This window comes from Typopeltis vanoorti, chromosome 23 (assembly GCF_054136105.1).
Source record: "Typopeltis vanoorti isolate ZY-2024b chromosome 23, IOZ_Tvanoo_1.0, whole genome shotgun sequence".
In the NCBI taxonomy this organism is placed as follows: Eukaryota; Metazoa; Arthropoda; class Arachnida; order Uropygi; family Thelyphonidae; genus Typopeltis; species Typopeltis vanoorti.
In genome coordinates this window covers 24,378,643-24,394,872 of record NC_143571.1, presented here as the reverse complement: position 1 = coordinate 24,394,872, position 16,230 = coordinate 24,378,643, and the positions used below count along the sequence as shown (strand labels likewise).

At 34.0% G+C, this 16,230-nt stretch overlaps 1 protein-coding gene across 2 annotated transcripts in view; it reads left to right on the top strand.

The window, feature by feature from the left end:
* Positions 1–1,608: 1,608 nt before the first annotated feature.
* Positions 1,609–16,230, top strand: part of ATPsynB (ATP synthase subunit b, mitochondrial) — a 123,445-nt gene continuing 108,823 nt past the window's right edge. Inside the window, exons 1-2 of one of the 2 annotated variants that reach the window (XM_090412856.1) lie at positions 1,609–1,739; positions 7,297–7,333. In XM_090412856.1, coding sequence (XP_090268982.1) covers positions 1,715–1,739; positions 7,297–7,333 — 62 coding nt within the window. In that variant the 5' untranslated portion in view covers positions 1,609–1,714. Of the gene's footprint in view, positions 1,740–2,095; positions 2,530–7,296; positions 7,334–16,230 lie in introns of those variants that run through there. The other variant, XM_090412855.1, reaches the window with a different exon arrangement.

Below are 16,230 nucleotides of genomic sequence, written 5' to 3'. Positions count from 1 at the left end.
GGTGTTATGTGATATTCCATATTCATGAAAATATAAGACGATAAAAAAGTTTTATTTCATAAACATATTGAGCTTACCATTATTCTTCAGTGACAGAACCCACACAATTTAGGTAGATGTAGAGGGGGACTGTTTTTCACCACGATCGTAGCATGAATATTTCTTCAATGAAGTGATCTTTTGCAGTAAATTTCGGTCTTTCAACATTTTATCGTAAAACTTCTCACACTCCCTGACACAATTTTGTCTTACAACTCACATAACCCTCATTGTCTAAACACTTAATGTAGATTTTTCCTTTGACCACATACTGTTCATAACAAAAAATATTCTCTCAAAAGGTGCTGTAATTTCTCGAAGACAAAGAATAAACTCTATAATATTACAAAAGTCTTGAAAGTCTAGGCGTTTTACTTGTTTTACAGATTGTTTTTTGAAATGAGCTTTTTCAGCTCATTTAAAAAAAAATCTGTACTTTTGTTCTATCACTTGTACACAGCATGTCCAGTTAAATAAATTTCAATTGTTCCTGGAGATTGTCATTAAAACTGCAGTTTCGCCTCTTTGACATTGCAAGGATAGACTTTAAATAATGAGACTTAAAACTTTGAAAAATATGAAATTTAAACCACTGGCATTGAATAATAAAGCCATCGGTTAGTATACAGGCAAAACAAAAGCTAACGCTACAGCAGAACAGACGCCGCGTCTGAGAGGTGTAAGTGTCGCCAACATGCATTTTTTATTTTCTCTGAATAAATCACTGCAGATATCGATATTTAATATCGAACAATGCGACTCCATGTTAATACAAATAACTGGTATTAATATATATATATTTTTTTTTATATACTACAATAAAGAGCCAAGAGGCTATTTTTTTTCGGCGACGTAAATTAAGTTAAGGGGATAATAAATCCCTCCTTATTTTAAAGTCGAATAACAAACTCGAAGATCGAAATCAAAGAGTTTCATGCCGAAGAACGTTCGGCGAGTCCAAGCGTAAGTCAACACGTGGTAGTACAACACTAGGTCAACTCGGAGCAAAGGCGGAGCAAGTTTCAATCACTGTCCTTAATATTTAATATTCTTAAATGTCCTTAATACTTAATATTCCGAAACTTGCTCCACCTTGGCTCCGAGTTGCCCTAGTGTTGTACTACCATGTGTTGACTTACGCTTGGACCCGCCGAACGTTCTTCGGCATGAAACTCTTAGATTTCGATCTTCGAGTTTCTTATTCGGCTTTGAAATAATGAGGGACTTATTATCCCCTTAACTTGGTATCCATGATATTGATATACAATTATAGGTTATGAATAATAATTTATGATTGACCAATATTATTATTATTATTATTATTCCTGATACCTCCAATATGAAAGTATATTTATAGTTTTTATTAAAAACGGTACAAAACTGACATTTTTATTGAAACGACAGGACGGCCACAAACATAAAAAAACAATGGTACTGTCCCGTTCAAAATGGTACGTATGGTTTGCCTAGTAATTAAAGGCGTTAGGTGATTTTTTACAATTTTTACTTCTTTTTTTTTTATTTTTTAGTTTATTCAATTGACTTTTATTTTATCCGTTAGGCGAACACTTCAATGTGAGCCGTGGTGTTTTGCCCTCTGTTTCGTCCTAAATTGTCGGTGTTGTATATTTCTTTAATTTAAGGAGATTTATTTGCGTATATTTAATTACTCAGGATGCTTCTCCGTTTAGCCTTAAAAAGTAAGTTCATTTTCGTTCATTATCGGCATTTTTTTTTCCCCCTTCCTGGATATCGTGTTTTATGAATTATTAGATTCATAAAATTATTTTTGAAAAAAGTTTAATAAAGTCAGCTTTTCTTCATTTATAAAAGTTGCTTCTATGTAGTCACATTGCGAACACATTTCAACGCATAACAACTACAAAAGTAGAATGCGAATATTTTTACTCATATTGTAATATGAGAAAAACATTTATAAGAGCTTAAAATATAAAGAGCTAATAGGCTTCATTTCGACGATATAAACATTATTTAAATTAAGGGGATATTAAATCCCACATTGTTTTAAAACCGAATAAGAAACTCAAAGATTGGAATCAGAGAGTTTCATGCCGAATATAGTAAACTATAAAAATATCGGCGATTACTAGCTTGAGCTAATGCAAGTAGTCCTAGTACGTAGTACAATATCGGACAACTCGCAGCAGAGGTGGTAAAGTTCTGATCGCTATTCTTGGTATTTTCCATAATATAAAAACACATTTCCTAGGAAATATATGCTGTTATTACATTATCGCGGGAGGTCACTACTCAGACCGGTTTCAGCCTTTTTTTTATAGTTTACTATATTCGGCATGAAACTCTCTGATTCCAGTCTTTGAGTTTCTTATTCGGTTTTAAAACAATGTGGGATTTAATATCCCCTTAATTTAAATAATATTTATAAGAGTTTTTCGAGTTAGGGAAAATTTGCAGGTGTCATGGCTGTTTATGTTTTCCTTCCTAGAATCACTGCTGTTTGTGACATTGGTAAGCTGTGACTGGAGTATACAATATCATTATTGTGTTAATTATTTACTGTAAATAAATTAATCAGTTTACTATAAATAAGTTTATCTGCAAACAGCTGCGTATCACTAGTTACACACATCCCAATATCAATGACATGCAAATTGATTAATCATCCAATACAGACACCTGCAGCACACCACTAGTGGACCTCCACCTTTGGGACACTGCACCCCATTAACAGGCTTTCTGTAAGACAGGTAATATTATTACCTATCTTATATATACAGCCAATCACTGATCCAACTGAGAAGACTGTTATCCAATCCCATCTGTTTCAATTTATTTAATAGTTTGTCTTGTGGGAACCTATCAAATCCTTTTCCAACATCCAAGTACACCACTGTATATGCATCTACCCTGTCCAAGGTATTTGTCACCTTGTTGTAGTACATAAGTAAGTTAGTAAAACGTGATCTCCCTTTAACAAACCCACGCTGATAACCACAGAGAATACTGCTGTTATCAACCTATTTCTGTATCCTACTTCCCATCAATCTCTCCAGTACCTTTACCACAACTCCAGATATACAGACCAGCCTATAATTTGAAGCTTCAGTCTTATCACCACCTTTATGCAGTGGAACAATTTTACCCTCCTTCCACTCCCTTGGGACCTGTGATGTTGCAAGACTTATTAAATAGGCATGCCAATGTTGCTGCCAATTCCCCTGAACAGTCCTTTAAGATGTATGATGAGATGTCATCAAATCCTATTGCCTTATTGACATCAAGTTTATTTCATCAAATACCTCCTGCTCACTCACAATTAAACCATCCTCTCCTATGTCCACTACACTTAATTTCCTCATGATTCCACCAAGATCAGGATGAAACCATCCCCATAAATTGATCGCTGAATACCTCAACAATGTTTTCTGCAGCAGTTAACATTCTACCACTTTCGTCCATTAACATCATTCATCCTTCTACTTGCTACATATCTAAAAAACTCTATGGGGTTTTTCTTTGCCTGATTTGATGATTTCTGCTCATAGTCTACTTTTGTTTTCCTTACTAAGTCACTCTCCAGACTTGTTTTTTATACTTTTCATGTGACTGATTATTACCATTATTCATCTTGTATGTCCTCCAAAGTACTTCCTTTTTCCAGATTTCATGCTTAAGCTCCACATTCATAAATTTTACACCTACCTTATTTAACCTTTTGGCATTTGGAATACATTCACACATTGATACTGTTATGTATTTCTTTGTAATTTCCTATGCAGCATTTGTTTCCTTTTTTCTCAACTCCTCGTTCCATGCTATAGCTCCAAGCTTTTTCCTAAGCTTGTCATAATCACCAGCCTTATAATTCCACATACATCCTTTCTTCACAAAAGTCTGCATATGACTAGCCCAAACACAGGTGATTTCATGATCACCTTCACCGTGAAACTCCTCTCATAATTACGTCCTCTGATGAAATGATCAGATCTAGAACTCTCAATCCTTGCAGTCCCTCTTTTACATGTTGCCTGAGATAGTTATCTCTCAAGAACTTGAGAAATTCATTTTCCTTATTCCCGAATGCTATCTCTTCATTCCAATCTATACTGCCATAAATAAATCACCCATAATATCTGGGAGACTATCCTTTTAAGACCTAATAGATGACTTCTGAATTAACTTTGTAGTTATCTGACCCGTAAAGGGCACTACATAAAAACATTAGGTTCAGTTACAATTTAAATTGTTTCTAGAATTACCTGGTTTGGTGGTGTGTGAGTGCCTGCTTTTCTACTTACCATCTGATGTTAGGTAGAAAACCAGCAAAATATTTGAGTTTGATAAATGTATTTTTTCCTCTTGGTATTAGTTATACTGTTATGCTTTCCATGTGTTGAGGCTTAAGTGCTGTGAAGAATTCATGTTGGAGGTTTAATGGAATATTATCTCAGAGGCTCTACCAACAACCAAACTTTGCCAGCAAAGGTTGGTTGATTGGTAGAGCCTCTGCTACTAATGGCTCATGCAAAAAGTTAAGCAAGTTTGAGTGCTGTTAGTAGTTTGAAGGGATCAATCATTCGATGCTGTTGGCACACTCTCCCTCAGTGAGTCTTTGGACTTCCTGGAGGTGTCACATAATAATAATAAATAATAATTATCAGCACTGAGAAAGGATTAAAACTAATTTTAATGCTTCCAATATTTCATCTCAGTCACAGAGACTTCAGGGATTACAAAAAACTTTTTGTAACAACACACACAAATACAATACTACAATATTGAGTGAAATTAAAGTCCTATCTAGGTAGGATATAGAAATGCCCTTTATTGGCATTTGCAGGTGAGCTAGGATGTAAAGAGGGATCTTTGATAATTAATGTTTCCCAAATTTTGGGAAGTTTTATGCAACCGTATTTATTTAAATTAGGTTGATTCCTGAGTGCAGTTGCAGATTCAAAGAACAGTCTTTCTTTTTTGAATTTACTATGGTGGAGCATCGTGGGTTTTTTTCCAGGAGATCCTGTGGGTTGTATCCTAAACATGGTCTGCAAGGCCAGATTTGCCATAATCATGATTGCAGATGTATGGCTTGTGTTCTTCTAATCGGATGGTTGCTGATCTGCCTGTCTGTCCGAAGTAAGCCAGTTTACAGGAACATGGTACTCTATATACTCCAGGCACTGAGAGAGGAGGGAGCTGATCTTTGGTGGAACAGACAAGGGTAGCAAGTTTACAGTGGGGCTTAAAAGCTGTTTCGAGGTTGTACTTTTTTAATAATCTGGCTATTTTTTCTGATGTGCCACAGATATAAGGTATGGTGATGGCATTTCTGAAGTCCTTCTGAAGAGATGGGTGGGGAATGACGTATTTTTTTTTAATTCTGTGATCATTGTAGCCATTGGAAAGGAGGGTGTTGTGTATGTGTTTGAGTTCGGTTGTTGCAAGGGCAGTTTCACTAGAACAAAGATTGTGGGCTCTGGGCTCTATTGGTTAGAGTTAATAATGTCATATTGCTGAGAGCGGTGGTGGTGGGAGAGTTTGTGAATGTATGAGTAGGTTTCCTATATATACAGTGAAAGAAAGGTTACCCTTCCTTAGACACCTTAGTAACAGGCCTTCCTAATGGTAACCTTTCATTCTCTGTATATAGAAAACATACTCATACAGTCACAAACTCTCCCACCACCACCACCCCTCTCAGCAGTATGGCATTATTAAAACTCTAACTAATAGAGCCCACAATCTTTGTTCCAGTGAAACTGCCCTTTCAACCCAACTCAAACACATGCACAAACCTTTTCTTTTCCAATGGCTACAATGATTATAGAATTAAAAAAACAATCAAGTCCTTCCCCATTCCATGACTATCTCTTCAGAAAGACTTCAGAAATGCCATCATCATACCTTACATCTGTGACACATCAAGAAAAAATAGCCAGACTGTTAAAAAAATACAACCTTCGTACAGCTTTTAAGCCCCACCATAAACTTGCTACCCTTGTCTGTTCCACCAAAGATCAGCTCCCTCCTCTCTCAGTGCCTGGAGTATATAGAGTATCTTGTTCCTGTAAGCTGGCTTACTTCGGACAGACAGGCAGATCAGCAACTATCCAATTAGAAGAACACAAGTCATACATCTGCAATCACGATTATGGCAAATCTGGCCTTGCAGACCATGTTTTGGATACAACCCACAGGATCTCCTGGAAAAAAACCCACGATGCTCCACCATAGTAAATTCAAAAAAGAAAGACTGTTCTTTGAATCTGCAACTGCACTCAGGAATCAACCTAATTTAAATAAATACCGTTGCATAAAACTTCCCAAAATTTGGGAAACATTAATTATCAAAGATCCCTCTTTATATCCTAGCTCACCTGCAAATGCCAATAAAGGGCATTTCTATATCCCACCTAGATAGGACTTTAGTTTCACTCAATATTGTATTGTATTTGTGTGTGTTGTTACAAAACGTTTTTTGTAATCCCTGAAGTCCGTGACTGAGATGAAATATTGGAAGCATTAAAATTTGTTTTAATCCTTTCTCATTGCTGATAATATTCCATTAAACCTGCAGCATGAATGAACTGTTACACTTTATTAATACGGTGAGGGGATTGTGACTGTTGTTGATGTTATTGTGATAACAATCGCCTTGATTTTTGGTAGATTAAGGTAGTCACATTTATTCAGGTTAGGAGAATGCTGTGGAGCTGTAGCATATATGGCTGCATCACTACCAAAAATCATGAGAGATTGTCATAATTTCAGCTGAACAGTCAAGATTCCTTCACTACATCCAGAGAGGATGCCATTTAGAACTGTAAAGTTACACTGTTTTGGACTTAATCTGCCTATTCCCCCCTGCTGGTTTGCCTAAAGAATGTGAGGTATGCATATGATGTATATCTCATTCTTAAGTCCACTGAAAATGCTTTGGTGACCAAGGCAAAATATTAGTTAATAATTAAAGTTAACTTTTATTTTTACCTGCTTCTTTCTTCTACACAAACATGCATTTGGATCAAATATATCTGTTAATTTATTATTATATGACCTTTCCAGGGAGTCCAAGGGCTCGTTATTTCTGTTTCAATGGTTATCCATGTAATTACATGTAAACATATCAGGGCAGGTTTGGTGGTTAAGCAAAAACATAAGTGATAATCAGTATCTAAGTATCCATATTAGTTTATAATAATTTAATCATATAAATTGCATATCATTTTTTGCATATTTATTTTATTTATTTTATTTTATTTTATTTTTCTGCAGATAACACCCTTTTCCTGCCACGATTAGGATGTTACAGGTAAAATTTGTTATTCAAAAGGCTTATAGAAATATCCTAGTCTTATTGCATGCAAATGAATTCCATTATTACATAACAGAATATTCGTTTTCCTTTTGCCCATCTTACCATAGGTGTTTCTACTACTATGTGGGTTTACTCAAACATTCCTTGAAATTTTAACAAAGCAGAAAATGAAGATCAAGACTTATTTTCTTCTTATTATTATTACGTGACACCTCCAGGGAGTCCAAGGACTCATTGTGGGAGGGCACACAAAGAGACACGCAAACAAATCTATAAAACAGTTCTTAATCAGAACTGTTTTTTTTTTCTCCATAATTATGTTATTTAATATTGCTACAAATGGCAAAGTGAAGGTCTTTTCATAGCTTTTTCTTCCTTCCTCCCAGATGCTTGTGATGTCTCCTTTATTTTAGTAACTGAAAGAATAGCACAGTCTACTTTTTGTTATTAATTTTCATTTTTTTTTTATTATAAATTAGATGCCAAGAAATTATATTCTTGGTTTCATCCAAGTGTAGGCTAATAAAGTTTGTACATGAAGTAACTTCATGATTGGGCTACTTGTATGTAGAGGCTAATGACTTCACATCAATTGCCTTATATCCCATAATACAAGGCACATATCTTTACGGATCTGTATAATGCTATACATTATGGGATATGACTTCTGCATTACTTCATCCTTTATCTCTTCTGGGTCTGACTCCCACTGATGATGCCTCTTTACCACTCAGACTGGTCAAAACCAATCTGAGTAGTGGACCTACCCATAATGCATAGCATTATACATGTCTGTAATTACATTATACATGTCTTGCATTATAGGATACTAAGGCAATTGATGTGAAGGCATTAGCCTCTGTATACAAGTAGCCCATTTGTAAGTTATTTTGTGTGCAAACTTTGTTTGCTTACACTTGGATAAAGGATGAAACCAAGAATATAATTTCTTGGCATCTTTATAGTATAACTAAGTGAAAAGACTTTCAACATGTATTGTTTGTTTTTTTATTATTGTATTTAAGAAGATATTTTATTTTATGATATTTAGATCTGGTTTAATTCATTAAAAAAAAAAAGGAAGTAAAATGGGAATTTAGACAAATTAATATAGACAGTATTTGAAATTGTTGCATGCATAAAAAAATTAAAAATAACAATTAAGCTTAGTTGCTTATAATGCAGCTGATTTCAAGACTGTCCATCTTTTCCCCAGTCATCACCTGTCTTTTCTTTTGGTATCAGTTTTGTTATTTTTTTTTTTTTTAATTTCTGTTATCCTGCATTTCTTCTAACTTTGCCATTCTCTTTGTTTTGAATCCGATTTTGTTTAATATTGTTACATCTTCAGTTTTTCTTAATGTTTTCATCTCAATAATTTCATTCATTTGTCAGATTTTTATTATTTCTGCTGCATACATTATTACTGGTCTAATAACTACTCTCTTTGTAGTTTATTTTTGTTCGTATTTTTCCAGATAAGGTGTTTAATACACCCAGATATTCTACTAGCTTAATTTTTTATTTTTTTTCCCTTGTACTGCATTATTATTATTATTATTGACATCAGACCTCCATGGAGTCAAAAGACTCATTATGTAAAGTTATTTACTGTTACACACTTTGTGTGTAACAATAAATATGACACAGCACCTATTACATTGGATCCACTGTTTGTTTCTTAAGGTCATCTTTTATTGGACATTATCGAGATTTATAATATTCCCATTCCAGATTACTTACATTCTACCACTAAGAAAAACAAAAATCAACTAGCAACAGTAAAAATCCCACTATTTGACACACTTTATATGCAATAGAATCAACACACACTTGAAATTGAGAAGGCCATCATTATTGATTTCCAAGAAAATGAAACCAGATTACATTGCTCTGAATCCTTAGCAATAAGAACCTCCCAGTGCACTATAAACATAAAAAAAAAAAAAAGACCATATGTACTCTCCTGTCTTTATGGCAGTTAAAATAAATTACCCCATTACTCTTGAACCACCCTAACATCTCTTAATACATTGTTTCATAATACCACACAGCAAGCTCACAGTTTGCTCAGTCCTAAATCTGACAACAACTTAAACAAAACCGCCAGCACATTGTCATGTTGCTGACATGCTGGCTGTTCTCATTATTAGGTTTAATGGAATGAATGTAGCACGGATGAACAATAAAAGACAAGTTTATTGGATCTTATATTTCAACTCTGTCACAGACATCATCAATCTCAAATACACTCTCAAAATTGTAAAAGTACACAGAAAAACATTCGAAACAATAAGTGGAAAAAATTAGACTTAAGCCTCAAGTCCTATGAAGGGTGGAGGCATAAGAATTAGTTTCCCAAATTTTGGGAAGTTTAACATAACCATATTATTAGGATTAGGCTGATTTAACAAATCTGCTGCTGATTTTAAGAAAAGTCTTTCTAGTTTATATTATTATTACGTCACACCTCCAGAGAGGGCACCTACTCTACAGCTCTGTCTCCACCACTCAATCCACCAACTACAATAAACCACAATTACCATTATCATCTACACCACCACCACTAGTATTTTCGTGGACAATCACAAACATCCATATCCATGTTGGGATTTGAATCCAGCCTTTTGGCTGGAGAGCAGATATGCTAACCCCTCAGCCTGGATTGCATTTGTTGCATTGCATTTGTTGCATTGAAGCAACAAATATAGTTTTATTTTTCCATTTGATTCTGTGCAAGGTATCCAAAGCACGATCAGCTAGTTATGGCAGTAGATGTATTTCCTGTGTTATTCTAGACTGGGAGATTTGTGGCAGATCTCCTAGTTTGATGATGATAAGATTATTTACAAAAACAATGAACTTTCTATGTACCTGGAACAGAAAGGAGCGGATCTTTAGAGGAGCAGATGAGGTTTGAAAGCAGTGCATAGATTATATTTTTTTAGAGTTCTGTTTTTTTTCTGCTCTGCCCAGGATATAGGAAATAATAATTGCATTACTGTAGTCTGTTTGTAGAGAAGATTCTGAGGAGAAGGGAGGAAAAACCAGTTTATTCAACTTTTTAGCATTGTTAATAAATATGGTGGTTAAACTTCCCAAGATTTGGGAAACTACTTCTTAGACCTCCTGCCTAACAGCTAAGGCTAGCCTATAGCACATAAAGGTACCCCCTCATAGGACTTGAAGCTTTTAGTCTTAATTTTTTACACTTATTTTAAGTGTTTTTGTGTTTGCTTTTACAATTTTGGGATTGTATCCCTGATGGATGTCTCTGTGACAGAGACAAAATATAGGGTCTAATATTTTGTCCCCCTGTGCTGTATACATTCCATTAAACCTATTAATGAGTTTAAACCAACACATAAACCTTAATGTTAAGGTTGTTTTGTTCCTTTTTGTTTTCTATTTTCTAGTTGTCTTTAAAAGTTTACATTGCTTGTTTAATTTTTTTTTTTTTTTTTCATTATTAGCTGAGTGGTTAGCATATCTGCTCTCCAGTCAAAAGGCTGCGGGTTCAAATCTCACCGTGGGCATGACTTTGTGATTGTCTGTGGAAATACTTGTGGTGGTGGTTGACGGTAGATGGCATTGGTGTAGTTGCGGTCAGTTGGTGGACTGAGTGGTGAAGACAGTTGTAGAGCAGGTGCTGTCCCTCGATGAGTCATTGGACTCCATGGAGGTGTCAAATAATAGTAATAATAATAATAGTTTTATTCCTGTTTTTTGGTTATTTGATAAATATTTTTATGCTCAGTTATTTATATTCAACACGTCTCTTCCAAATTATATACCATCTCATCTCAGTCAAATCCTGTATCAGTATTATGTCATCCTTAACTTCAAAAAACATACATCCACAGATATGTCAAATTCATAATCCCTCTTTAATTTAAATTTTATTTTTAGCCCCAGGTTTGATAGATGAGTTGCTCAATTACCAAAATAGCTTTTTGCTTTTTCCAGTCAGTATTAGTTTTTCTGCTTCTAAATATGTAGTACAAGTACAAAATAGATCAGGATTGGGAAAATGAAAAGAATCTTATTGAATGCTTCCAACGTATGGGCTTCATCTGGAATTCCCATCATCATCTTCAGAATTTTCTCATATATATATATATATCTACATATATCTACAAGTGGTATGTTGGATATTATGATGCTGTAATACTCGCATTTAACTTATCTCCGATTTGATTATCTGCTTTGATCTACTCAAGCTCACCTAACTGCATCATTCCACCTATATCTTCTCTCTCTCACTTGATTCCCTGCAGATGAAAGATTAGTTTTGCTTATCTATCATCTTCATTTCTGTTTATGCAACCATACCATTCTAGATTCTATCCTATCCTATTCCCTCAGCCATATGGCTGCTGGGAGTAGCTATATGCTACCATACTAGGGAGATGGTTATGAGCACGTTAGTGTTTCCTCGTTTCCTTCCTTGCCATAGTATATTTTATATTCTTGAATATTATTATCTAAGTATTTCTTGTAGAATTGCTTGGGTTCTCTTAATTCTCAGCTTTTATCGGTACTGTTAAAGTATTCATTATATTATTATTGGCTTACACACAAGAACAAAAATGCAATAATTGCTGCTGATATTTTACTGGATTTCAAACCTGCATTGGAGCACAAAAGCAATTTTCACTGAACACAAGGCATTGCTATGGGCTATCCTCTTACCAGTCTGTTCATGGAACAATTAAAAAAAAAAAATTACCTTGACCACCTGAATCTTCCACATGGTTAATCTAAATTACTGACACTTTTTCTCCATATGGCATTTATATTTTAGAAATACTTTTAACATAACAGCCAGATGCCATAGTTTTTACCAATGAAAATGAAAATAATAATCTTCCTTTTCTTGATATTCTAGTTGTCTACCTAGTGGATCTTGACCATTTTCTGTCTTCAGGAAATGTGCTAGTATTTACATTTGTCATCATTCATGCTGCTTTCCCCCCTCCCACACACACACACATACCCTTGAATGTTATTTAAAACATTAGAAAATAAAGCTAGAATAATCTGTTCAGTTCATACCACTGAAATTAACATCATCTTCTTGACATTTTCTTATCTAATGGCTTCTTTTTCAATAAAATCAACAAAACTCTGCACTCATTATCCGTCTCCCAGAAAATCCATTGCTACTTGTCTATATTTGTGAGGTGGCTTAGAAAAGGTGCTTCAAAGATTAAAACATTCCAGCCCCTTTAAGTATCGCCTAAAATTAGCTATCTTTATATGCTTACCAAACAGTCCTCTTATATATATATATATATATAAAAAGTATGGTAAGATCCTCTTCAATGCTGTTTCATTATATCGCTGTTTTGCAAATGCATGGTAAAACAGTAATTTCCCAAATTTGCACCTTCAAGTGATAACACTAGAGGCACATAATTCCTCAAATCTCCAATGATATATACTTCCTCAAATTCTTTGGCTCCAAGCAATAATACTGAATGTAGCAACTCCCTTAGTAATTTGCTTTGTATGAAATATATATTCAGTTATAAATACATTCAGTAATGTTTGAGTTGATTTAAATTTAAATAAAAATTAATAAATTTTAAATAATTTAAAAATAAAAAAATAATTTCTTTTTGATCTAATGTCTAGAAAAAATATTGTAAGTGAAAAATCAAAAGATGCAAAGAAAAAGCAATTCCCTGTTAAGGAGGTTAGAAGCAGATGAATGTCAAGTTAATATTGGTGCTTCCTTAAACTTAACATCTACTATAAGAAAAATTATGAAGAATGTCGACAAAATAAAATCAGCAACTACAATCTCAAAATTTTTATTCAACAAAGTAAGAAGAAACTCAACATAATATGCCTTTTTAATCACTTGTTAATAATGGAAAGGGCAAGGAACATTTTTACATGCAATAACCCAGGTTATGAATGGAGCTCTAAAGCTAAGCATTGTGTTATGGAAGCAATATGTTGCTACTGAGAGCTCCTTCATGGATGAAAAAGAAAATGGCAGTTGACCCTTCATGGCCACATCTTCAAGATGTCGAAGCTCTCAGAAGACATTCAGCTCTGCCCTTGATCTAAAATGTAAAACTAGACATACATTATATAAGTTTATATATAATAGTATTGAATTAAAGTTCAGTACCATTCTATTCATGTTTGTTTCACCTTTCTAATTACGGTTAAAATTATCCCATTTTGAGCATTGTTTTGTTTAGTGCTCTAAATCCTAAGTATCCTAAGTGTTAAGTAGGGTCTTATTGTGTACTCATCCACACATTATGAATAAGATATGAATTGTGAATTTTACATCTCATGAAAGGTTGTAAATCTATTTTACATTAGTATCATGTATGAAATGAGGTTACCAGGTTATAATCAGGAAACTCTGCACAATAAACCAAACATTGAACTTTGTTCAACTCACTTCAGGCCTTTGGTAAAGTAGTGTTCTCCCAGTAGACATTGAAATTTACCACCTGAAGACAATCTATCTGTGCCCACAGTGTGATTCAAACATGACTTTTTGGATTCAAAAAATCTCCATCCACAAAATGTGAAAGCACAACTACCTAGCAAATTAGATCATCTTAGTGTCTGCAAGATCTTTTGTTCCTGTAACTTGCATACTTCGTCCAAAACTAGAAGAACTAATATTTACATGGGTGAATATGAAAAGTACATGAATTTTGTGCTGCCACTCAGGAATTGCAGACCAAGGCATTGATCTTGATCATTGTATTCATTGAGGGCAGGAGAACATCTTCATTATATAGATACAGATTTCATTTGGAAACACCTCTTGGAATCTACAACAGCTCTCCAATATGGCTTCCTCACTCATTTTAAAGACCAAAATAAATATTGCACTTCATGCTAGCAAAATTCTGGGCTTATGAAACCATCAGTCCAACAATTAACATCCTCTTACCCTTAGATTGTACTAATGTGTGGAAAGGCTTATGTGTTCACAGTATATGTTATTTATTTTCACAGTATCGATGACAACACAGAATGATAAGAAAATACAGTCAGTTTTTTTTTATGCAGTAGATACGTTCCACAGAAAACCACATATATAAAAAATCGCACAAAAAGACCTAACTTATGTCAAAAAATTAGGGATACATTCCATAATTTTCTAAAACCGCATAAAACCAAAGCAATGAATTAAAATAAACCTAAAATCACATAAAAAAGTTTATAAAAATTCAGGAAAATAAGAATGCATAAGTCTGTTTTAAAGCTTTATTCATTTAATTTTAAATGAATTTATTCAATTTAATTTATTAATTTAATTAGCTTCACAAGAGTGAAACTTATTCTGTTTGTAAAGGCAATGGTTCTTCACAAACAGAATTAGCTTCACCCTCGTTCTGTGCTGATTTTTTCTTCTGACAATGTAATCAGTGATTAAACTTTGCGATGATGATTTTACTAATTTTTTTTTTTATACAGCTTGCGATATCCAGACATACAGTTCTTCAGCTCCCATTGAAATTTAAATGCTCATTCAGAATTTGTGCCATGAACAAGAAAATTATTTTCCAATTTATTTCACAGTTCAAGACCTTCTCGAATTATATTTGCAGTGAGGGGTGCAAGTTTTTCTTCCACTTCACTATTGTTTTCTAGATCTTTGACGATATCTAAAGTTAATTGATATCCAATAATATCATCGTCACTTAAGGCATTATCCACAAGCAATTCGTCTACATCATTCTGGCTAAATGTATCAAAATCTTCTCCACCAATTTCATGTGCTAAAGTAATAATTTCAGCTCATAATGTAGATGTTTGGATGGTTTCAATGTTTGCAACACATCCAGGCCAAGCTGCTTTCCAGCAGGCATTTAAAGTTTGTGGTATTATTTCAGCGATAGCAGATGCAACATGATTTAAGTATCCAAACATCAGTTACTGTTAATGATTCATTTTCTATTTTATCCAATATAAATTGAAAAGTGTACTTAACGTAATATTTTTTAAAAGTAGCAATTATGTCTTGATCTAATGACTGAATAATGTTTGTTGTATTCGGTGGAAAAAACACTAGCTGCACATTTGGATGTTCTAAATGTGGATGACATGGTGCATTGTCAACAATTAATAAAACTTTAAAATCAAGAGCTTTTTGCTTCATATATGTTTCCACTTCTGGTACAAAGCAATTATTGAACCATTCAGTAAATACAGCAGTTGTTATCCAGTTATCCTGGATAACAACTGCTGTATTTACTGAATGGTACAATATACTGGTAGCTGTTTTAGCTCTTTGCCATTTAGAGTATGTGGTCTTAGAGATCTGTTTACTAGGAGGGGTTTCAACATTCGATCCCCTGATGCATTGCTACAAAGTAACAACGTTACTCGATCTTTGCTTGCTTTAAACCCACTTGTTTTTTTTCTCAGATTTTGCGATGTAAGTTCGACTAGGCATTTTCTTCCAAAACAATCCTATTTCATAAGCATTAAACACTTGATCAGGACAATATCCACCATCTTCAATCATTTTGACTAACTTCTCTTGAAAATTTTTGACTGCTTCTTCATCTGCTGCAACCGCACCTGTAATCTTCACGTTATGAAATGCATTCCTTTTTAAAAACCCAGTTGGCTGTCCTTTGCTAGCTGAAAATTCTTTATCAGCCTGGGAAGCAGAAGTAGCTGCTAATTGCTTCATCTGTTCATAAAACCGAAGAGCTTTTTATTTAATTAAATAACCACTTATAGGAATTCTTCTTTAAGTTAATTCTTCAATCCAAATTACGAGCTTTTTGTTCTGTTTTTTCCAATAAAGCATCTCTTGAGTATGATGATAATTTGCCACTTAGTTTTGTGCCAGAAATGACAGATTTTCTTATTGTGACTTCATTCTTTTTAATTGTTGTTAT